The sequence below is a fragment of the Pristiophorus japonicus genome, chromosome 3 (genome assembly GCF_044704955.1).
Source record: "Pristiophorus japonicus isolate sPriJap1 chromosome 3, sPriJap1.hap1, whole genome shotgun sequence".
Lineage (NCBI taxonomy): Eukaryota > Metazoa > Chordata > Chondrichthyes > Pristiophoridae > Pristiophorus > Pristiophorus japonicus.
Genome location: NC_091979.1, coordinates 172,143,366 through 172,169,214, shown reverse-complemented (window position 1 = coordinate 172,169,214; position 25,849 = coordinate 172,143,366). Strand labels below are relative to the sequence as shown.

The following is a 25,849-nucleotide window of genomic DNA, read 5'->3' as shown; positions in this document are numbered from 1 at the left end:
AAAAGAGGCCGATCTGATGTCTTTGAACTTTAACCTAACCTGCCAGGTAAGAAACCAATCAGTAACCCTGGCACTGCATTCCAAAGCCCCATAGCCCATTGTAAGCCCTCCTGCTCTCTCTTTTAAATCTGTTGCATTTAATCTTATATCTATATTTCATTGTAGTCCTCTCCACCTCTAGAAACAGCCTATTTCTAACTACTTTGTCCCATCTCTTTTACCTCCTCCTCTTGGCACTAGCTTCCGACAATCAGTTTGATCTTTTTTTTAATTGCTACTAATATGGCCATTGTTTCTTGTAATTTCTTCCCTACTTGTCCTAAGGTGCTACTCTTTTGGACCTTGTTGTGGCCTGCACTATGTACCTTGGTCTTTAACCATGGCAAAATAAAAAAGCCACATCGGGCATATCAAAGTTTTGTCTTTGAATCACTTAGAGTTGTTAAACAAACTGAAGATGATTTCAGTTTTGCACTTGCTCAAATATTTCGCTGCTGCAAAATGGCATTCTTAAAGAGTTTCTGACATGTTCAGATCTTGGAGTGGCTAGTTGTGAAAAATCTACTTCAATAGCCATCATATTGGCTGCAGAAAAACTTAGGGGTCGAAATTCCGTTTCTAACGCCGCCTGTTACCGCCGGCGGAGGCGGCTCACGGGCAGCAAGTCCTATCGTCAGTGGACGTCAATTTCCACACCTCCCGGAGAAATTTAGTTGGGTCTTTGGTAGAGGCGCCAAGAGTAACTCTGCGCCCTCTAATGCCACCCACGTGATGACATCATTCAGAGTGCTATGCCCCCTTGGCTCTGCTCTCGCAATATTTGGTCTCCACGGTGGCCTTCCCGGCAGGTATTCTTACAGCCTGAAAAAAATGGTGAGTACATAGCGGATCTCGGGCGGAATCGCCCAGAAAGCAAGGTAAATGTTTTTCTTTATTTATTTCTGCATGTTTTTATTAATTGTAACAGCGGGGAAATGTGTGTGTGGGCCGAAAAGGTTTGAGGTTTTTTTTTCTTACGTTTTTTTCACCTAGTATGCTGGCAGCCTCCTGTTTCGAAATTCAGTAGGTCTCCTGAGCTCCCGCACTGTTGAACATAAGAGCATAAGAAATAGGAGCAGGAGTAGGCCATTTTCCCTTGAGCCTGCTCCGCCATTCAATAAGATCATGACTGATCTGATCTTGGCCTCAACTCCACTTCCCTGCCCAGTCCCCATAACCCTTGACTCCCTTATCATTCAAAAATCTGTCTATCTCCACCTTAAATATAGTCAACAACCCAGCCTCCACAGCTGTCTGGAGTAGAGAATTCCAAAAGATTCACGACTCTCTGATGGAAGAAATTCCTTCGCATTTCCGTTTTAAATGGGCGACCCCGTATTCTGAAATTATGCCTTGAGTTCTACATTCCCTCATGAGGGGAAACATCCTCTATGCATCTACCCTGTCAAGTCCCCTCAGAATCTTTTATGTTTCAATTTAAGGATGAGTATGCAACTCCACTTTTTAGTGCTGCGCACTCATCTTTGAACGTAAAAACTCAATTTGGCAATTTGAGCCTGCACCTAACGCCTGCCGATAAAATCAGCACTCAGGTGGTGACACTGCCTCAAAAACGGCGATACACAATTTCAACCCCTTAGTGCTGTTGCAATTATCACAAGTGACACATAAACATGGTGTTAGCTGTGTACAAACATCTCTGAAAAGCTTACTGCTATTCATGTTGAGTGGGCATATTTCCCCATTCACATTCTCAGAGTGGACACTCTTTACGTTGACCCTTTAACAGTCAGGGTACTGTGTTTCCTTTGCAGTGGTGATAGGACCCCTGTTCCTTGGAAGCTGCTGAGCTGACAGTAAAATGAACTGACTCCACAAGGTCATCTATTAAATGTTAACAAGATACTCACAGGACGTGATATTCTGGAAGCACTGAAGGGCCAAAGGGGGCAGGATTTTAGGAGCAGCAGCTCTTAAAATGCTTCTGCTCTCTCTTAAAGCTGGCCTGCAAATGAAGAGGGGGTGAAATGGCAACAACACCGTCCCATTTATAAAATGTGACAAAGGACAAATACTGCAAGACATTGCTCTGAACACAGCATTCCACTCACGATGGGCCAAAATGGCCTCCTTCCGTGCTGCAAATGTCTATAGCAATGCGGGATTGCTGACACTGTATCATGTCTAAAAGTTCTCGTTATGCTAGTGTATTGGGCATATGTGGACATAACAATTGTACTTTGGCTCTGCAATGTATTTAACTAAAAGTGCTTCTCTATTAGACAATGCCTATGCTCTGACTGGCTGGTTCCCTGGGCAGACATGCCTTGTGGCTGTTATTTTATCTTCTATGATTAGTTGATACTACGGGGCCAAAATTCACCATCCCTGAAGGGATGGCTACGGTCAGATGATTTTCCCTCCCCGAGCCATGTTCAGTTTGGGGGGGGGATTTGAGCGGTGCTCACTTCCGCCAGAAACAGCGGGGTGAAGCTGCTGTAAAGGTAACTTTCCAGTGGTGAGCTCTACAGTGTACAGGCCACTGAAAAGCGGCAAGGGCAAGGATTTTCAGCTGCAAAAAGGTAAGACTTTTCCCGGCAGTACCTCCGCGAGGTATTCGATGCGGTGCTCGAAAGCGACATTGCTGGAGTATTGCCGTGAACGAGGCCCTTTGGTAGGGAAATAGTTTTATTAATTTTAGTGTTTTTTTTCAGATTCCAGCATCCACTGTATTTATCTTTTCATATAGTTTTATTAATTGTTTTGGCTCCATTCAATCTGCTGAGTGCTGCTGAGAGATTTGCACATACTTTTGTACAACTTTCAGATCTGACTCTTTAGTGGAGTCCTGTGGGCTGCAGAGACCTGCTTGGCAGGGTTCACCCTGAGGATGGGAGGAGTGTTGGGAGGGCAACACCTGGTACACCTGCTCATAAGCAGGGCAGCACACAGGAGAAGGCGTCATTGTCAGCACCGTGCAGAGAGGCAGCGGGCAAAGGAGGCAGCAGCCATGATTCGTTCATTCTGCGCCAGACCACTGTGCCCGCCATCTTGACCGGCCTGAATTAAGATTGCGTCGGCTGCTTGGGGACAAGGGATATCCCCTATCCACTTGGCTGCTCATTCTACTGCAGAACCCCAGGACAGCGCCAGAGCATGCATACAATGACCACCCTCATTGTGCCACCAAGTGTATCATTGAGCAGTGCATAGGCATCCTTAAGCAAAGGTTCTGGTGGCTGGCCCACTCTGGTGGCACCTTGCAGTACTCTCCTCAACGGGTCTCCGTCATCGTCATGGTCTGCCACATGCTGCACAACCTGGTCATCATGAGGGGACAGCCGCTGGAGGTCGAGCTAGTAATACCACCTGAGGAGGAGGACGAGGAGAATCCCCGTCACCCCAGAACTAGGAGACGTCAACCCATCGCCACTCTGGAAGGCTGGGTGCAGACTGGCCAGCATCCTCCTGGGAGGGTGGGTTCTCACATATATGGAGGTGCCTGACACCTCCCCTGCAAGCTCCCTTCATGCATTATATACTGCCTGTCTGCCAGGTCTCCCCACATCAGGAAACAGTATTCTTCTGTCCTCCACACTGTCCATCAGTGTTTCCAGCTCCATATCAGTGAACCTGTTGGCTCTCCTTGCACCTCTTATATCAGCCATCCTTCCAGACTCCTTCCCCCCCCTCAGGGCCTTGCTGCAGGCCAGGGAGCAGTTGGCTCATTAGAAATCCTTACCTACATGCTGAATTTCTCAGTGGTGATAACGCTCAAATTAAGACAGCCACATCGCTGAAAAATCCACATTGGAAGGGTTCATTAGCGCTGGAACCCATTTATTCACTTTTGGAGCTGAATATGGGGTGGCCCAGCCACGGAAAAATTTCGGCGCTAATGACCACAAAAAGATTGGGGAGCACCTGCTTTCCAGCGGTACTGAACTTCAGCAGTCTGCTCCATGGTAAGATCACTTTGCAGGGTAAAGTTAAGTAAAACACAGCAGCCTACAATCATTTTAGACATCTTTTCCAGGCTGTACTGCAGCATTGCCCAATGAGTCCACATATCTGATCCTTAAGCAAGATGAAGGTGTGTTCGATCAAGACTCTTGTAGCAGTGTGCACCTTGTTATGCTACTCTTCAGCTCCCGTCTCTGCTCCTCAATGACGTAATCAACCGTGGCTGTAGTGGATTAGCCTTGCCTCTTCTCCCATATCCAGTCTTCATGATATTTCAAATAATAATGGACTGCCATGAATTAAATGAATCATGCAACTCCCCCAGTAGCAGGTGTTGGTATACATGAAATACTGACCAGCTTCATAGCAATGGAGTGAAACCCCTTTCTGTTCATGAAAACAGTAGTATTAGGGATAGGGGACTGTATGGCCACATGTTTACAATCAATAATGCTCTGCATTTGGGGTAATTCTGTCATATGGTAAAACTTCAGTGCTCTCTTGTCTTCCTGCCTGTTTTCCGTGGGGATATTTGTGAACTGAGAGGCAAGGGCAAGCAAGACATCTGTTATCTGTATAATACACTGCAGGTTGGGAAATTTAGAAGATATATCCTGCTGTTGTGATAGAGGATGCATTTATTTATGATTAAATACTCTATCTATTTCTCAATCAATAAGGTTCTTGAAATGTTGAGGTCAAGCATTGACCATTCACAGATTTTTTAAGTATGTAGTACATGCAATATATTAAGCATACAGTTAAAATAGTACAATTGCACACTGGGCGATGTTGATTGGAGACTAATCCATTGCAGTTCTGAGCTCATTATTCAGGTTGAGCAAACCCTTTAAATCCAAATTCTCATTACAATTTGCCATGTATATGTCTTTCTCTTACCCCTGTTAAGTGTCTCTACCAAAAGTTAAAAATGCTATATAACAAATTAATAAGGAACCCATGTCTTATCAATAACTCAATTCAAAAAGCTGATTTCCAAGAGCTAACCGGATCAGTGTAATTCCCTATTTGGTTATCTTATTGCACATTTCTCTCTTGTTGCATAAAGTTATATTACACCAAGTGGAACTGCTAATTATGAGTAAGTCTTTGTCACTGGTTGTAAATTCTAATTAAAAAAATTACAGGGTAGAAATTGGAATGCGTTGTGCCTATTTATCGGGTGTAGAACACGGTTGTGAAGCATACCAAGTTAGCAGTGGGATGGCCTGTGGCTAATCTGTGCAGGCGAGGTCCCACTGCTAATTTCATGAGGCCTGTTTTCTTGGCGTCTTAGACGAATACCTAAAACAGGTGTTAGGCCCCTTGAATATTTATATAGGAGACTACCACCTGTTTGGGACCCCTTTTAGACATTTGTCTCCTATGAGTGGGGCAGATGTGCCCTTCTCTGCTCAGGAATCATCACTGGACGCCAACCAAAGGTAGGTTGTGAAAACATTTTTATTTAAAAATAACCTTCCTGTGGAGCCAGAGGAGCAGGAGTTGGGATCACCTCTCTCTATTACTCCCAGCCCATACCCCCCTGCTGGTGCTGTAAGAGTCAGTCCCAGTTCAAAATGATAGTGGTCACCATCTCAGAATTGCTGATTAGCTGTACAATTGCAACTATTTTAAGGCATTGCAATTTAAGAATAATTATACAATATTAAAACATTCCAAGTCAATAGCAGACTTCTGCTGTTACTCTAATTAATCCTTTCGTCACAGTTGCTTGGAGTGGCCGTGTGGCATAAAAGATGAAGCTATGGTTGCCACTGTGACTGAGAGCCATCGCTGTTGTTGAAATGGTTTGTGTCCAATCCAAGGCCAATTTTGCCTTGGATTGGGGGCTGGGGAGAAGCGATCCTGCTCCTCTTGGCCCACAAACACTGCTATAAAGGCACTTACCTTCTCCCCAAACCTGTCCTTGCCTCCCTTCAGCTGTTGGGTTTCCCGAGGCCCGGGAAACCTGGCTGGCCAGGGTTAAACCTGCAAAATAGGTTAAATCAGAGGTTGCCAGCCTCATTATAATATGTAAATTGCCAACCTGCCTCCTGCGAGCAGGTTAGCTGCCAGTCTTGTCTAATCTCCGTTAAACTCCATTAAAGTGGGCAGGTTGGGATCGGGTTTGAGTTTTAAAAATTTTTTAACATCTCACCTGACTCCCAACCCTCATTTTTGGAGGTTAAAATTCACCTCATAGTTTCTCTATCCAGATTTTGTCCAAACATGGGTTTATGCTACGGTATGAATGGTCTGGGTCTATTAACACATCTGGTGGCCGAAGAACTGGTTCTCCTTGATCTGAGGTGCAAATGATTCTATCTTGCTTGCATCCTGTAATCCTTCCCACTTTTCATGGATATTGTGCACCTCGAGCATTATTCAGGTGCTCCAAATACATGAAGGTCCAGCCCTCATTTACAAATTTTTTCAGGACCTTAATAGCATCAGAAGGACATGTTATCGTGCACTATCCACTGAGTGCTGAGCACACCCCAGGCTTCAGCACCACACAGTGCGAGAAGCATGCATGCAATGTGTAACAGTACTACAGGTACCAAAGATTACAACAACTCTACTCTGTGTAGGTATATAGGGCCCAAATTTGCCCAGGAGTTGCTCCATTTTTTTTTGAGCAACTTGATTTTTCTGGGGTATCTTAAAAAATCCCCATTCTGCACATTTAATTTGCGCCAGTGAAAGTGAGTTAGTTAGGATTTTTTTTAGTTCAGTTTTTTTTCAAAAGGGGCGTTACCAGCCGTTTTGGCCATTTAAGCCAGTTTGGACAGCTAATAGTTCTCCAAACTAACTTAGGCCAGCATATATGGCCACTTGTGGCCGCACAGAAAACCCTTGCGGAGAGTTAAGAAATCAGCGCAGGTTAGTACATTTAAAGCACCAAGACTTACAAAGCACTAAACAAAGCACAAAAATAAGCATTCAATAACAAATAAAAAATACAAGGAAGCTGAGAGGACCTGCACCAAGACATACAAAGCACTAAACAAAGCCCAAAAAATAATAAGCAATTAATTAACAAATAAAAAAGAAAAGGAAGCGGAGATGACCTGCACCGAAAGCACCAAGACTTACTTTTTGTGCTGTGTTTAGTGCTTTGTAATAAGTATTCAATAAAAAATAAAGAACTGAAGTAAATAATTCAATTAACAAATAAAGAACTGAAGTAAATCCTACCTTCAACTAAACTTGGCAGTGGCCGGCCTGTGCGGGAGGCCATTCGGTCTGGGATAGGAGCGGCAAGACGCTAGGCTCAATGCGGCATCTGTGAACGAAGGAGGGAGGGAGAGGCTGAACGTGGCATCGATGAAAGTGGGGTGGGGGGTGATGGGGGAGAGAGATTCACAGCGGCATCGGTGAAGAGGGGAGAGATCGATCCACAGTGGGCCTGCCCCGGCCGGGGCGGGAAACTCTTTGGCCTGGGATAGGGGCGGCGAGCATCAAGTCCTGCTCACAACCTGCAGGACGCGCTGGGAGGGCGAGGAGCATACGCGCAGACTCCATTGCGCATGCGGACAGCTGCCGGCACTGTTTTCGGCGCAGGGCTGCAGCTCCGCCCCCCACTCCACCATATACACCGCGCCAGGACCAGAGGCACTTGGCAGAGCGTCCAGGATGGGGCCCCATTTCCAGCGCACAAATTTGGCGCATCTCGGGTTAGTGCGCCAGAAAAAGGGGTTGGAGAAATTTGGGCCCATATTCTGGTGAAAAAGCAGACATTTAAACATCTGACAAAGTTTATTTGGTTTCATTTTGGAATGAAACCAATCATATACTGTTCAAAAGCAAAATACTACATGCAGATACCTCCACTGGAAATCTGAAATAAAAGCAGCAAATGCTGCCAAGCACTTCTGCCACCTTCACTCCACCACCCATGTCGTTGGCCAGGAGGCTTCCCTCCACATAGCACACCTCATTTTACCTTGCCAATCATCACCACCCCCCATCCCAACGAACCTTATCACAGACTTTTCCCTTTGGTTCATTTTTGGTCCCCCCACCCTGCTTTTCCTGGCTCTGTACCTGCTTAAAAGCTGTTCATCTCTAACATCTTCCCGTTCTGATGAAAGATCATTGACCTGAAACATTAACTCGGTTTCTCTCTCCACAGGTGCCGTCTGGCCTACTGAGTGTTTCCAGCATTTTCTGTTTTTACATCATATACTATTACTAGCTAAATGCCTCTCTGGATAACCTTCAAGTTATTGCTCTTGGCTGGCAATTTAGAGATCAGAAGGGCCTGATCCTTGCAAAATACCAAAATACTTTGGTTCTGTCTTCACTAAGGAAGACACGAATAACCTCCCGAAAATACTAGGGGACCGAGGGTGCAGTGAGAAGGAGGAACTGAAAGAAATCCTTATTAGTCAGGAAATGCTCTTCGGGAAATTAATGGGATTGAAGGCCGATAAATCCCCAGGGCCTGAGAGTCTGCATCCCAGAGTACTTAAGGAAGTGGCTCTAGAAATAGTAGATGCATTGGTGGTCATTTTCCAACATTCCATGGACTCTGGATCAGTTTGTATGGATTGGAGGGTAGCTAATGTAACCCCACTTTTTAAAAAAGCAGCGCATTTGGAAAGCAGTGACAGGATCGGTCCAAATCAGCATGGATTTATGAAGGGGAAATCAAGCTTGACAAATCTTCTAGAATTTTTTGAGGATGTAAGTAGTAGAGTGGATAAGGGGGAGCCAGTGGATGTGGTGTATTTAGACTTTCAAAGGGCTTTTGACAAGGTCCCACACAAGAGATTAATGTGCAAAATTAAGGCACATGGTATTGGGGGTAATGTATTGACGTGGATCGAGAACTGGTTGGCAGACAGGAAGCAAAGAGTGGGAATAAACGGGTCCTTTTCAGAATGGCAGGCAGTGACTCGTGGGGTACCGCAAGGTTCAGTGCTGGGACCCCAGCTATTTACAATATACATTAATGATTTGGACGAAGAAATTCAATGTAATATCTCCAAGTTTGCAGATGACACTAAACTGGGTGGCCGTGTGAGCTGTCGTGGGCAAATGCATAGCAGATGCAGTATAATGTGGATAAATATGAGGTTATCCACTTTGGTGGCAAAAACAGGAAGGCAGAATATTATCTGAATGGTGACAGATTAGGAAAAGGGGAGGTGCAACGAGACCTGGGTGTTTTGGTACATCAGTCATTGAAAGTAGGCATGCAGGTACAGCAGGCAGTAAAGAAAGCAAATGACACGTTGGCCTTCATAGCAAGAAGATTTGCTTATAGGAGCAGAGAGGTCATACTGCAGTTGTACAGGGCCTTGGTGAAGCCACACCTTGAATATTGTGTGCAGTTTTGGTCTCCTAATCTGAGGAAGGACATTCTTGCTATTGAGGGAGGACAGCGAAGGTTCACCAGACTGATTCCCGGGATGGCAGGACTGACCCATAAAGAAAGACTGGATCGACTAGGCTTAAATTCACTGGAATTTAGAAGAATGAGAGGGGATCTCATAGAAGCATATAAAATTTTGACAGGATTGGACAGGTTAGATGCAGGAACATTGTTCCCGCTGTTGGGGAAGTCCAGAACCAGGGGACACAGTCTAAGGATAAGGGGTAAGCCATCTAGAACCAAGATGAGAAGAAACTTTTCCACCCAGAGAATTGTGAACCTGTGGAATTCTCGACCACAGAAAGTTGTTGAGTCCAGTTCGTTAGATATATTCAAAAGTGAGTTAGATGTGGCCCTTACGGCTAAAGGGATCAAGGGGTATGGAGAGAAGGTTGGAATGGGGTACTGAAGTTGCATGATCAGCCATGATCATTTTGAATGGTGGTGCAGGCTCGAAGGGCAAAATGCCCTACTCCTGCACCTATTTTCTATGTTTCTATGTGCCCGTGGCATATGTGGGCCTCTATCCGTAGGTACCCGGAGAGGCCCAGGACTACTAATCTCTGGACCAACAGGTACCCTGGCATGTTATTTGTGGATTGGAGGCATTTCCCCGCGGGAAGCCTCCGGCCGCAAATTGTATAATATTATGCAAGGTGGAGTGGGTTCTTTTAACACCATAAACCTTAAATGTGAAAGAAAGAGTGCCTGAGATAGTTCAGCATTAAACTGTTGTTTGGTTTTGATTTTATAAATTGGAAATATAGAATCTCAGCTCACTGAGTTTAAAGATTGGTATGGGAACTTTGCAAATTGACTGTGTTTGCCAGTTTCAAACTGCAGGTATGAAGTGTAGTGAGAAGCATACAGCATTTTTGAACTGTTTTTCCACCATCATAAAGTCTGGCGTCTGCATTCTACTGTCTCTGAATAATTCCGAGGATGAATCTTGCATCATAAGATCTCTACATAAATGTCATCAACAAATTTGTCACTATTGCTGTTATGTATGGAGAAAGAGTCAGACTGAACACTGTGAGCTCAAAGTAAAGTGTGACCTTAGTCTTTTATTGCAGGTCTTCAGAGTGCCTCTCCAACCTGTGAAGCCTTCTTAAATACCTGTGCTCCCAAGGGATTATGGGATCCCTTGGGACTCCAGGGGATGAGCCCTCTGGTGGCTGTACAGAGTAAATACAAGTTTACATATATAACAATTACCTCACTCATTTCAAAGTTTAAATATTTTAGACGAATTTCAATTTTTAATTTTTTTTTCCATACCTAATGTTTAATTATTTTGTCTCAAAGGTATCTTTGCTTTAACTAATTGCACCTCTCTGTACTTTAGCAAAGGCTGCTGTCATTACCATTCACAGGGAACTTACTTGGAGTGTTTTTGGAGCTGCACATATCCAGGCAAGTGTAGAGTATTCCATCACACTCCTGACTTGTTTCTTGTAGATGGTGGCAAGGCTTTGGGAGTCCAGAAGTGAGTCACTCGCCCCAGAATACTCAGCCTCTGACCTGCTCTTGTAGCCATAGTATTTATGTGGCTGGTCCAGTTATATTTCTGGTCAATGGTGACCCCCCCCCCCAAAGATGTTGATGGTGGGAGATTTGACGATGGTAATGCCATTGAATGTCATGGGGAGGTGGTTAGACTTTCTCTTGTTGGAGAGGAGATGGTCATTGCCGAGCACTTGTGTGGCATGAATGCTACTTGCCACTTATCAGCCCAAGCCTGAATGTTGTCCAGGTCTTGCTGCATGTGGGCACGAATGGCTTCATTATCTGAGGAGTTGCGAATGGAACTGAATAATGTGCAATCATCAGCGAACATCCCCACTTTTGACCTTAAATGGAGGGGAGGTCATCAATGAAGCGGCTGAAGATATTTGGGCCTCGGACACTTCTGAGGAAGTCCTGCAGCGATGTCCTGGGGCTGAGATGATTGATCTCCAAGAACCACAACCATCTTCCTTTGTGCTGGGTATGACTCCAGCCAGTGGAGAGTCTTCCCCCTGATTCACGTTGACTTCAGTTTTACTAGTGCTCCTTAATGCCACAAATGCTGCCTTGATATCAAGAGCAGTCACTCTCATCTCACATCTAGAATTCAGCTCTTTTGCCCAAGTTTGGCCCAAGACGGTAATGAGGTCTGGACTCGACTGGTCCTAGTGGAACCCAAGCTGAGCCGTGAAGCTATAGCTAAAGCAAAAATGATTCATTATAAAACAAAGCATATCTTTCTTTCCTTGTACAAGACCTTGGTTAGGCTTCAGTTAGAATACTGTGTCCAATTTTAGTCGTCTCATATGGTAGATATCTTCAAATATAAACTATGGTTTTTGTGATCTCCTGGACTAGTTTTTGGCTTGGGTTTGAAATCTTTTCTTTTGCCTCTTCCAGGATTTTACATGGCTCTCGGCAAGAGGAGAGTGTCTGTATTCTGATGCACTGGGTATCATAATTATATGGGACAGGCTAGATGGACATATTTTTTCAGCACATGCAGTGAATGCAAGTATACGAGAGGAAGTGGGACAATTTCCTAAACGTGGCAAGCATGTCTACATGCAGACGATAGGTCAGTCTTTGGGGATTGTGTCACCCAATCACTGTGGGCTCCTGGAGCTTGCTTGGTTGCTTTAAGGGGCCAGAGATTTTTTTCCTAAGTTGGCCTAAGGTTTTTTTCTCTGATTTTTGCCTCTCCCAGTCGATTGTGTGGCTGAATGTTGGGGGTCGGGGAAGAATGGAGGTATTGCTGTACAGAAGTTACCACAGTGGGATTGACTTGATGGACCAGTTAGTCTTTCCTGTCATTTTTCATATGTTCTTTTATATGGAATGGAAGTCGGACTAATGCATCTGTAGTTACCTGCAACTGTTTTGTCACTCTTGTGAATATGGGTACCACGTGGTGGAGAGCCAAAAAGATAAAAAGACTGCCTAAGAGCGACTTTGAAACAGTGCAAAATATATGTGCATGAGTTGGAACAACTTGCTCAAGGTAAGAAAGCCCAGCGAAAAATCATCCATGACTGCACCTTCGACTATGAGGCCCGTCGCATTGATTTTGCTGAATGTAAGCGCCAGCTGAGGAAGTCTCACCTGAAAAATCAAGATTCACAACCCGGTGTATCCAGGATCCACTGTTCAATCTGTGGACGCTCATTCCTAGCAGAAATTGGTCTTGTTTCTGAGTCAGGAGGTCGTGGGTTTAAGTCCAATTCACAAGACGTAAGCACAAAAATATAGACTGACATTCCCTGTGCAGTACTGAGGGAATGCAGTACTGTTGTACGTGACATCTTTTGGATGAGGGCTTAAACCCATCTGCCCCCTCAAGTGGATGTAAAAAAAATCCCATAGCACTATTTCAAAGAAGAGCAGGGGTTATCTCTAGTGGCCTGTCCAATATTTATTCCCCAATCAGCATCACTAAAACAGATTATCTGGTCATTATTACATTACTGTTTGTAGGAGCTTGTGTGTGCAACTTTGCTATCATTGCTACATTACAACAGTGACTGCACTTCATAAAGTACTTAATTGCTGTAAAGCGCTTTGGGATGCCCTGAGGTCATGAAAGGTGCTATATAAATGCAAGTCTTTTTTCACTGCAAAAATGAGATGATATTTTGAAGGACAAAGAAATGAACTCAGGATGTATACTTGCTGTAATAAACTGCTGGTTAGCATTATATTCTTAGATGGCCATCCTCTTTCATATTTGCAGCTCTGCGTGTTGAGGGGAGTTTTTACCATGCCAACTATTGATTGCCAAGGTGTTTAACGTGCTTTTTCTTTGGGGAGCTTGTCCTTGATGACCAATTAAAGTAACCTTTTGTCTCGCTACATGTATCAGCACCTCAAGGGCAACATCCAACTGGTATGAGGTTCTTGCTGCCTGTGTGGATGAGAGCAAAGTCTGCAGGGTGGATGAGCAAACTGACCATGGCACTGTGGTACAGGAGGCCATTCAAGTGGGGGGAGTGAAAAGGATTGTTGTAGTGGTAAGAGGCAATATAGTCAGGGGGATAGATACTGTTCTCTGCAGCCGCAATCGGGAGTTCCGAAGGCTGTGCTGTCTGCCCCGTGCCAGGGTTGTGGATATCTCCTTGTGGCTGGAGAAGAATTTAGAATGGAAGGGGGAGAATCCAGTTATTGTGGTCTACGTAGGAATCAACGACATAGGTAGAACTAGGAATGAGGTTCTGCTGAGAGAGTTTGAGGAGCTGGGAACCAAATTAAAAAGCAGCATCTCAAATGTAATAATCTCTGGCTTGTCAATTGAGTCGCGTGCAAATTGGCATAGGGAAAAGCAGATCAGAAAGTTAAATGTATGGCTCAAAGACTAGTGTGGGAGGAAGAGGTTTTGATTCATGGGGCACGGGCACCACTACTGGGGAAAGAGGGAGCTGTTCCTTTGGAACAGTCTCCACTTAAACCGGGCTGGGACCAGTCTCCTGACGAATCGAATAACTAGGGCTTGTAGATAGGGCTTTAAACTAAAAAGGGGGGCATGAGGGGAAATGTAGAAATCTAAAGAGAAAAGTCAAGGCAATGAAGTAGTGTAGTGATTTGGCTAAAGATCAGCAGTATGGGACAGAGCTTAAAGGTAATCGTGCATCAGTGAATAAGATGAAAGCAGGGAATAATGGTTAAAACTAAACGCTCTTTATCTGAATGCACAAAGCATTCGTAACAAGGTTGATGAATTAGTGGCACAAATGGTGATAAATGGATATGATCGAATAGCCATTATAGAGACATGGTTGCAAAGTGCCTAGAGTTGGGAACTAAATATTCCAGGGAACTTGACTTATTGAAAAGAAAGGCAGACTGGAACAGGAGGGGTTGGGGGTAGCCCTGATAATTAAGGATGACATAAGGACAGTAGTGAGAAAGGATCTTGGCCCTGAAGATCAGGAAGCAGAATCAGTAAGGGTGGAAACAAGAAATAACAAGGAGCAGAAGACTGTCATGTATGTACATGCGTTTGTAGCCACCAGATGGTGTCATTGTTGGAGGCCACTGAGCAGCATGCACATGGTGCTGCTCTGGTATAAAAGGCCAGCCATTTTGTGAATCAGGCACTTCGGGACTAAATATATCGCAGGCAAGGTCGTACCTTGATTCGTTAGGGGGAGTGTTTGCTAGTGCTGTTGGGGAGGAGTTAAACTAAAATGGCAGGGGGATGGGAACCGATGCAGGGAGACAGAGGGAACTGGAATGGGGGTTGAAGCAAAAGATAGAAAGAAGAAAAGTAAAAGTGGAGGGCAGAGAAACATAAGGCAAAAAGGGCCACATTGCAGCAAAACTCTAAAGGGGCAAAGTGTGTTAGAAAGACAAGTCTGAAGGCTCTGTGCCTCAATGCGAGGAGTATTCGGAATAAAGTGGACGAATTAACTGCGCAGATAGCAGTTATGATGTAATTGGCATTACGAAGACATGGCTCCAGGGTGACCAAGGCTGGGACCTCAACATCCAGGGGTATTCAACATTTAGGAAGGATAGACAGAAAGGAAAAGGAGGTGGGGTGGCATTGCTGGTTAAGGAGCAAATTAATGCAATAGTAAGAAAGGACATTAGCTTGGATGATGTGGAATCGGTATGGGTGGAGCTGCGGAATACCAAGGGGCAAAAAACGCTAGTGGGAGTTGTGTACAGACCACCAAACAGTAATAGTAAGGTTGGGGACAGCATCAAACAAGAAATTAGGGATGCATGCAATAAAGGTACAGCAGTTACCATGGGTGACTTTAATCTACATATTGATTGGGCTGACCAAACTGGTAGCAATGCGGTGGAGGAGGATTTCCTGGAGTGTATTAGGGATGGTTTTCTCGACCAATATGTCGAGGAACCAACTCGAAGGCTGGCCATCCTAGACTGGGTGATGTGTAATGAGAAAGGACTAATTAGCAATCTTGTTGTACGAGACCCCTTGGGGAAGAGTGACCATAATATGGTAGAATTCTTTATTAGAATGGAGAGTGACACAGTTAATTCAGAAACTAGGGTCCTGAACTTAGGGAAAAGTAACTTCGATGGTTTGAGGCGTGAATTGGCTAGAATAGACTGGCAAATGATACTTAAAGGGTTGACGGTGGATAGGCAATGGCAAACATTTAAAGATCACATGGATGAACTCCAGCAATTGTACATCCCTGTCTGGAGTAAAAATAAAACGGGGAAGGTGGCTCAACCGTGGCTAACAAGGGAAATTAAGGGTAGTGTTAAATCCAAGGAAGAGACATATAAATTGGCCAGAAAAAGCAGCAAACCTGAGGACTGGGAGAAATTTAGAATTCAGCAGAGGAGGACAAAGGGTTTAATTAAGAGGGGGAAAATAGAGTACGAGAAGAAGCTTGCCGGGAACATAAAAACTGACTGCAAAAGCTTCTATAGATATGTGAAGAGAAAAAGATTAGTGAAGACAAATGTAGGTCCCTTGCAGTCGGATTCAGATGAATTTATAATGGGGAACAAAGAAATGGCAGATCAATTGAACAAATACTTTGGTTCTGTCGTCACGAAGGAAGACACAAATAACCTTCCGGAAGTACTAGAGGACCTTCCGAATGTACTCGGGGACAGTGGGCCTAGTGAGAAGGGGGAACTGAATGATATCCTTATCAGGCGGGAAATTCTATTCGAGAAATTGACGGGATTGAAGGCCGATAAATCCCTGAGGCCTGATAGTCTGCATCCCAGACGACTTAAGGAAGTGGACCTAGAAATAGTGGATGCATTGGTGATCATTTTCCAACAGTCTATCGACTCGGGATCAGTTCCTATGGACTGGAGGGTAGCTAATGTAACACCACTTTTTAAAAAAGGAGGGAGAGAGAAAGCGGGTAATTATAGACCAATAGGCCTGACATCAGTGGTGGGGAAAATGTTGGAATCAATTATTAAGGATGAAATAGCAGAGCATTTGGAAAGTGACAGGATCGGTCCAAGTCAGCATGGATTTATGAAGGGGAAATCATGCTTGACAAATCTTATGGAATATTTTGAGGATGTAACTAATAGAGTGGACAAGGGAAAACCAGTGGCTGTGGTGTATTTGGACTTCCAAAAGGCTTTTGACAAGGTCCCACACAAGAGATTGGTGTGCAAAATCAAAGCACATGGTATTGGGGATAATATACTGACGTGGATAGAGAACTGGTTGGCAGACAGGAAGCAGAGAGTCGGGATAAACGAGTCCTTTTCAGAATGGCAGGCAGTGACTCGTGGAGTGTCGCAGGGCTCAGTGCTGGTACCCCAGCTCTTTACAATATACATTAACGATTTGGATGAAGGAATTGAGTATAATATCTCCAAGTTTGCAGATGACACTAAACTGGGTGGCAGTGTGAGCTGTGAGGGGGACGCTAAGAGGCTGCAGGGTGACTTGGACAGGTTAGGTGAGTGGGCAAATGCATGGCAGATGCAGTATAATGTGGATAAATGTGAGGTTATCCATTTTGGGGGCAAAAACAAGAAGGCAGAATATTATCTGAATGGTGGCAGATTAGGAAAAGGGGAGGTGCAACGAGACCTGGGTGTCATGGTTCATCAGTCATTGAAGGTTGGCTTGCAGGTATACCAGGCGGTGAAGAAGGCAAATGGTATGTTGGCCTTCATAGCTAGGGGATTTGAGTAAAGGAGCAGGGAGGTCTTACTGCAGTTGTACAGGGCCTTAGTGAGGCCTCACCTGGAATATTGTGTTCAGTTTTGGTCTCCTAATCTAAGGAAGGACATTCTACCTATTGAGGGAGTGCAGCGAAGGTTCACCAGACTGATTCCAGGGATGGCTGGACTGTCATATGAGGAGAGACTGGATCAACTGGGCCTTTATTCACGAGTTTAGAAGGATGAGAGGGGATCTCATAGAAACGTATAAGATTCTGACGGGACTGGACAGGTTAGATGCGGGAAGAATGTTCCCGATGATGGGGAAGTCCAGAACCAGGCGTCATAGTCTTAGGATAAGGGGTAGGCCATTTAGGACTGAGATGAGGAGAAACTTCTTCATTCAGAGAGTTGTTAACCTGTGGAATTCCCTGCCGCAGAGAGTTGTTGATGCCAGTTCATTGGATATATTGAAGAGGGAGTTAGATATGTCCCTTACGATTAAGGGGATCTAGGGGTATGGAGAGAAAGCAGGAGCTTGTAACAAAGGTAATGCAATAATCAAGGGGGACTTTAATCTGCATATAGATTGGGCAAATCGAATTGGCAAGGATTGTCTGGAGAAGGAGTTCATGGAATGTATTCGAGACAGTTTCCTGGAACCAACCAGGGAACAAGCTATTTTAGATCTTGTTTTGAGTAATGAGACAAGGTTAATTAGTAATCTTATAGTAAAGGCCACGGGTCGGTAAGGACTCATCGCTCAGTCAGCTCGGTGGGGCCAGCATTTTGAAAATCGACCTCCATTATTTTTGGAGCGATGTGCGGGACTGCCCTGGCCATCTTCCTGCCCTGTCGGGCACGCACCGAACCCCATCAGTGGTCGTGAGCTCCCACAGGCAGCTTACTAAGTGTGCTTGAGTACAACATGAATATTTAATAAATGAAAACTCAGAAATTCTGGCAAGAGCGGTTGTGTGCTGCGTGTTGGCGAGATATGCTGCAAGGCACAATTCCCACTGTTAACTCATCATAATAGTTTTTTTTTAATTACAAAATAACTGCTGCAACTCTGCTAAGTAAAATATTAGCCCAGAAAGACTAAATTGCCATGTCTAAAGCTGCTCAATGCTTTTCATTCTTGTAGTGGACTTCACTTATTCCGTGTACATGAGCTCCCTGGTGTGCGACTGCATGTCTATGTAAGAGAGAATTACAGGACTAAAGGTGCAGAGGATGGTATTAAGTCTGGGCCAATTGGCACTAGCTGCTACTTTCAGTTAGCATGTTGCATCTTTGGGGATGGAATATAAATATATCCGATTTTAATTCCAAACTCTACAAGAAAGGTAATTGCTGCAGTCACCCTTTATGTGTGCAAGTGAATCCTTATTTTCAGCAGCATCTCTTTGATTCACAAAAGATTTGAAGGGTACGTATAGTGCATCTGCTAGAGACCCATCAACACAGAGCTGTTGCCAAAGAGTTGATTGGTTGAAGATATCCTAATGTAAGCTGTGAGTAACATCTGGGCAGAACCTGACTTATAAAAAAGATCTGTAAAATTCTTGTATCTGATTTGCTGTCCTCCCCTGAAAGCTCACTAGGTTTATTTCAAGAATTCACACAAGATGGTTTAGCATTTCTAACAGACTCTGCATAAACATTAAAAAAAATATTAGTCAGCAGAGATGTACAGAACTGGAGGCGTGGTGAATTATTTACGTCCAATAATTACACACGATAAATAGTAATGAAGAACATTAGCTGTGGGCAGGAGTACTTATTTTGTCATGGAATATCAAATTACCAAAGTAGAATAAAAGTGATTATTATGAAGAGAGGCCAGTGAGACCAAAACAAGATGAGATGAGTGGGTTCACTTCTAGCTATTATTAAGGAGAATGCCAGTTACTCAAAAGTACATAGCTGTCCTCTCCTACTTTCAAACATTCCAGAAACAGCAGAGAGACAAATGGCCAGGTTTTAGTGGTGGTGGTTGAGAGAAGAATGTTAGCCAGGACACCAGAAGACCTCCCTGTTCTTCCAGAAATAGTATCACGGGACCTTTCACGTCTACTTGAACAACCAGACAGCTTTGGTTTAACATCACATCCAAAGGTTGTCACCTCTAACAATGCAACATTCGCTTAACACTGAACTTGAGTGTTAGCCTAGATGAAATGCTCAATCCTAGAATAGTGCTTGGGCGAATACTGTCGCCAAGTAGTTATAGTACTAGACTAGCAACCCAGGCATTGGGAGTTCAAATCTCATCATAGCAAGTTGTGAATTCAATAAATCTGGTAGCATTAGACATCATGAATAATAAATCTGCTGTGTTTTGTAGAAACCTAACTGGTTCATTAATGTCCTACTGGGAAGGGAGCCTGCCACCTCTAGCCAATCTGGCCTACAGGTGCCTCCAGTCCAATATTATGGGCAGGACCGGAACCGATGTCCGAGGCGGAGTGTTTGCTAATGCTGTTGGGGAGGGTTTAAACTAAAATGGCAGGGGGATGGGAATCAATGCAGAGGGAAGTAAAAAGGGGGCAGCAGCAAAAGGTAGGAAGGAGAAAAACAAGAGCGGAGAGCAGAGAAATTAAGGGCAAAAATCAAAAAGGGTCACATTACAACATAATTCTAAAAGGACAAAGAGTGTTAAAAAAACAAGCCTGAAGGCTCTGATTCTCAATGCGAGGAGCATTCGTAATAAAGTAGATGAATTAACGGCGCAGATAGCTGTTAATGGATGTGATGTAATTGGGATTATGGAGACATGGCTCCAAGGTAACCAAGGCTGGGAACTCAACATCCAGGGGTATTCAATATTCAGGAAGGATAGACTGGAAGGAAAAGAAGGTAGGATAGCATTACTGGTTAAAGAGGAGATTAACGCAATAGTAAGGAAGGACATTAGCATGGATGATGTGGAATCTATATGGGTAGAGTTGCGAAACACCAAAGGACAGAAAATGTTAGTGGGAGTTGTGTACAGACCACCAAACAGTAGTAGTAGTAGTAGAACGGCATCAAACAGCAAATTAGGGACGCATGTAATAAGGGTACAGCAGTTATCATGGGTGACTTTAATCTACATATTGATTGGCCTAACCAAACTGGTAGCAATACTGCGAAGGAGGATTCCTGGAGTGTATAAGGGATGGTTTTCTAGACCAATATGTCGAGGAACCAACTAGAGAGCTAGACTGGGTCTTGTGTAACGAGAGAGGATTAATTAGCAATCTGGTCGTGAGAGGCCCCTTGGGGAAGAGTGACCGTAATATGGTACAATTCCTCATTAAGATGGAGAGTGACACAGTTAATTCAGAGACTAGGGTCCTGAACTTAAAGAAAGGAAACTTCGGCTATATGAGACGTGAATTGGCTAGGGTAGACTGGCAAATGATACTTAAAGGGTTGACGGTGGATAGGCAATGGCAGACATTTAAAGATCATATTGATGAACTAAAAAAATTGTACATTCCCGTGTGGCGTAAAAATAACACAGGGAAGGTGGCTCAACCATGGCTAATAAGGGAAATTAGGGAAAGTGTTAATTCCAAGGAAGAGGCATATAAATTGGCCAGAAAAAGCAGCAAACCTGAGGACTGGGAGAAATTTAGAATTCAGCAGAGGAGGACTAAGGGTTTAATTAGGAGGGGAAAAGAGTGTATGAGAGTAAGCTTGCAGGGAACCTAAAAACTGACTACAAAAGCTTTTATAGATATGTGAAGAGAAAAAGATTAGTGAAGACCAATGTAGTCAGAATCAGGTGAATTCATAATGGGGAACAAGGAAATGGCAGACCAATTGAACAAATACTTTGGTTCTGTTTTCACTAAGGAAGACACGAATAACCTCCCGAAAATACTAGGGGACCGAGGGTCTCGCAAGAACTGAGGGAAATCCTTATTAGTCAAGAAATGGTGTTAGGGAAATTGATTTGACTGAAGGCCGATAAATCCCCAGGGCCTGATAGTCTGCATCCCAGAGTACTTAAGGAAGTGGCCCTAGAAATAGTGGATGCATTGGTGGTCATTTTCCAACATTCCATGGACTCTGGATTAGTTCCTATGGCCTGGAGGGTAGCTAATATAACCCCACGTTTTAAAAAAGGAGGGAGAGAGAAAACATCGGTGGTGGGGAAAATGCTGGAGTCAATTATTAAAGATGTAATAGCAGCGCATTTGGAAAGCAGTGACAGGATCGGTCCAAGTCAGCATGGATTTATGAAAGGGAAATCATGCTTGACAAATCTTCTAGATTTTTTTGAGGATGTAACTAGTAGAGTGGATAAAGGAGAACCAGTAGATGTGGTGTATTTGGACTTTCAAAAGGCTTTTGACAAGGTCCCACACAAGAGATTAGTGTGCAAAATTAAGATATGTAGTATTGGGGGTAATGTATTGACGTGGATAGAAAACTGGTTGGCAGACAGGAAGCAAAGAGTGGGAATAAAACGGGTCCTTTTCATAATGGCAGGTAGTGACTAGTGGGGTGCCGCAGGGTTCAGTGCTGGGACCCCAGCTATTTACAATATACATTAATGATTTAGACGAAGGAATTGAATGTAATATCTCCAAGTTTGCAGATGACACTAAGCTGGGTGGCAGTGCGAGCTGCGAGGAGGATGCTGAGAGGCTGCAGGGGGACTTGGACAGGTTAGGTCAATAGGCAAATGCATGGCAGATGAAGTATAATGTGGATAAATGTGAGGTTATCCACTTTGGTGGCAAAAACGTGAAGACAGAATATTATCTGAATGGTGGCAGATTAGGAAAAGGGGAGGTGAAACAAGACCTGGGTGTCATGGTACATCAGTCATTGAAGGTTGGCATGCAGGTACAGCACGCAGTAAAGAAAGCAAATGGCATGTTGGCCTTCATAGCGAGGGGATTTTTGTATAGGAGCAAGGAGGTCTTGCTGCAGTTGTACAGTGTCTTGGTGAGACCACACCTTGAGTATTGTGTGCAGTTTTGGTCTCCTAATCTGAGGAAGGACGTGCTTGCTATTGAGGGAGTGCAGCGAAGGTTCACCAGACTGATTCCCGGAATGGCAGGACTGACATATGAGGAAAGACTGGAATGTTTAGGCTTATACGCACTTGAATTTAGAAGAATGAGAAGGGATCTCATAGAAACATAACATTCTGACGGGACTGGACAGGTTAGATGCAGGAAGAATGTTCCCGATGTTGGGGAAGTCCAGAACCCGGGGACACAGTCTAAAGATAAGGGGTAAGCCATATAGGACCGAGATGAGGATAAACTTTTTCACCCAGAGAGTTGTGAACCTGTGGAATTCTCTGTCCCAGAAAGTTGTTGAGTCCAGTTCGTTGGACATATTAAAAGGGAGTTAGATGTGGCCCTTACGGCTAAGGGGATCAGGGGGTATGGAGAGAAGGCGGGAGTGTGGTACTGAAGTTGAATGATCATATTGAATGGCGGTGCAGGCTCGAAGGGCCGAATGGCCTGCTCTTGCACCTATTTTCTATGTTTCTATGTGGTTGACTCAATACCCTCAGAACAGCCAGGGATGGGCAATAAAATTCTCCTTTTATGGTGTCGTCCACATCTCAAGAATAAATAAATACTCCAGGGCCAAAATTGCCCCCCTCTTTAAGGCCCAGCGGTAATGGGACGGTAAGGCCCATCCGAAATTTCCTCCGTGCCCCATGTTCCCGCCCCGTCGACTCGGGCGGAGAATCATCACTTAATTCAAACTATCCACCCCAAACGGGGAATTGGGTAATTTCGGCCTGCCCCTCCTATTCCTCTGCCCACAAAGAAAGTTGAAACTTTGAAATGAACTTGCCAGGTTTACTTGATGAGGGCAGCACCAGGTGTCAACCTCACGACACAAAGTGAAAGTAGCATTGGGGTCTGATTGACGACTTTCGAATCTTAAATGAAAACCTCCTTTGCCTGGGGCGAGGACCCCACCCATACATAGCTTGGAACATAGTTAAAATACATGGGCCTTGGGCAAAGCATGGATCTGTTGAGTGACACGGTACCAATACTTTAATCCCCATACACCCTATTCTTGGGCGCAGGAGTTTAAAATGAGGGCCTCTGTGTTTCACAAACAATTGTCTCTGAGCTGGCCACCAGCCAGTGATAAGGAGCCCTATTAATCTATGTTTCTTGCACTTTCAGTTGTGGCCATATTTACCACTCACAGTGTCTCCAGAGTAAAGACTGTGGGGTTCAAACCGAAGGACAGACAAGATGGACCTGCTACAAGTGCAACTCTAGTAATAAAGGAGGAAGACACAGAGATTTGGGATCAGAAGTCAACAAGGGCAGAAACACTTCCCTGGCACAGGTAAGGTGCTACAGAACAAGCAATGTTCCTTAGATACTAACCCCACCAGCAACCGTGTCCCATATGATGTACTGTTGCTTCCATCGCCAGTGAATGGAATCTGTTTTTTGACAGTATTTTACTCTTTTCTTTATCATTAGCAGCGCCATGCCATGCACATTCTTTACTGAAGATGCATTTTATTTATTTGCAGGTTGTTACTTCAGTAAAGTGGAATGGTAGGGATCTGAAATTCTCTTGCTATGTCCATTTGAACCTATGAATAAGGCTTGGGCATATTAGTTCCTAATACTATTCTTCATGTTCTGAACAATTAATTTATGTTTTTATATATCTTTCACACACATACACTTTCTTTACACCACTGCATTTAGGGTTATAGCCACTTCCTCCACTTAGGGCGGTCTTTGGCCAGAGACTCCCAGGTGTCAGTGGGGATGTTGCACTTTATCAGGAAGACTTTGAGGGTGTCCTTGTAATGTTTCCTCTGCCCACCTTTGGCTCGTTTGCCGTGAAGGAGTTCCAAGTAGAGCGCTTGCTTTGGGAGTCTCGTGTCTGGCATGCGAACCATGTGGCCTGCCCAGCGGAGCTGATCAGGTGTGGTCAGTGCTTCAATGCTGGGGATGTTGGCCTGGTCGAGGACGCTAACTGTTATGTCTTTTATACTCTTATGAATGACTCCACGAGGTGTGGTACTGTATTTGAGCTGTTGTGACCTTAGTCCCATTTATTGTAACTCCAGAGTGAGGCACAAGCATGGTGGGCAGCCTTTTATACTGGGCCCTGCACACCTATGCAGGTGACCCTCAGGTCTCCCACCGCAGTGCTCTCTGGTGGCACACCTTATGTGACTATACAGTTAGTATTCATGGTCTACACAACATCACTTCCCCCCAAGTCTTTAATGCAAATTGACTCGTACATTGACGGTGACCTGGGCTTTGCGCTTCCTGGTTGACCATTGGAGGATCGCTTCTAACTTGGGTGGGTTGGTCATGAGATTTGTTTCCAGTGGAGGTCCCCGTGGTTTCTGATAGTGAGTCCATGACTTCTCCATTCTCCACCCCCCCACCCACACACACACACACACACACACACACACACACAGATCATACTAATGGCCCGTTACATGCAAGTTGCATTCAAGTTTTACATTTACATCTTGGTACATTTGTTGGATGGATTACAGTCGTGTTTCTTTTTGTGTGGTACATTTACATGATCAGTACAGGTATATCAGTACAGGTACACAAGGACAGTCTAGCTCCAGCACGGCCGGATGAGACCCGGGTCGTCTGGTGGCGGCGCAGCGCCCCATGCTAGTGGGTCTGTGGGTAAGGTGAGCTCATTTTGCTCGAGTTGCCGGAGCTCAGGGCTCTTGCAGTTACTCTTAGTGTCGGGCAGGTCCAAAGGCAGCTGATGTGTCTGTGACCTCCCAGTCCTTTTTGTTTGCACAATGTCGCTGCTGCTCCCTGGGAAGCGATCTAAGCGAGTGAGCGTTTCGTCTAAGCGATGGTGGGGCTGCCTCGTCTTGACTAGCAGTTCGCAGGGGACTGCTGACTCGCTTTCCTTGAGGGCACCGTTGTGAGCACTCTCTAGTTTGGGATCCTGGCTGGTCCAGGCCCCGTTCGGAGGAGCCGATGCAGGTGACCCTTCGCTCTTGGGTATTGCCGTGGTGGCGAGTGGGATTGTGGGCTGCGCCTTTTTCACCCGGGTGGTGGGCGATGGTAGCCGACTGCGAGCATAGATGCAGTTTTCTGTTTCTGGCCCGTGGCGGTTCATGCCATCGGGTGCCTGCAATGTTAAACCGATCTGAGGCAGGGTATCGCTACCGGTGCCTCTGCTCTCCGGGGATCGTTTACTCTGCGGCTTGTCTACTTCTGTCAGCTGTGGGGACACTTTATGATACATCGTTCTGGTCCCGGGGTCGCAGGCTACAGCATTGGGTTAGGTGTTCACCCGCTACATTGGCTGATTGCAATTTGCACCCGACATCGCTCAACAACATTTTGCTCGTTACAGCTGGACTTTTACATTGGTTACCAATTTCAAGCAGTTCATTCAAAAATGGCGGGTTGCTGGCCTCTTTTAAAATGGCCTTACTACTTTTACCCCAATCGTCTTCCTTGCGTGGAACCACGTGTCGTTGCTCCATTAGCGCTGCATCTCGTGGTTTGGACGCCATCTTTTCCCTGTCCATGATGTCGACTGCCGCGATCTTCTTTCCCAGGGATTCTGCCACTGAAGCTGGGAAGGCGCCCTCGGATCCAATCTTCCTCGCAGAAGTCCTGCCACTGAAACCGGGAAGGTGCGTTCAGGTCATCTCGGCTAGATTATCACCACACAGTCATGATGAGCGGTCTGTGCCTCGGGGGCTGCGCGGATCTGCTCTCCGGTGCCTGGTCCAACCGAAGGTGGGGGCTTGCTCTGCCTCTGAGCAGGGGGGACGTCGATCGCTGGAGGAATGAAGTCTTCCCAGTTCCAATGAATCTTTCCCATCCATCTTCTTCCAAGTAGTGTTGGTCCATCACCTGAAACAATCCACAA

General features: G+C 44.9%; 1 protein-coding gene across 1 annotated transcript in view; it reads left to right on the top strand.

Moving 5' to 3' along the window:
* Positions 1-25,849, top strand: part of vps8 (VPS8 subunit of CORVET complex) — a 961,193-nt gene that overhangs the window by 630,606 nt on the left and 304,738 nt on the right. Inside the window, exon 43 of the mRNA XM_070876055.1 lies at positions 23,134-23,302. Within this exon, the coding sequence (XP_070732156.1) occupies positions 23,134-23,302 (169 nt within the window). The remainder of the gene's footprint in view (positions 1-23,133; positions 23,303-25,849) is intronic.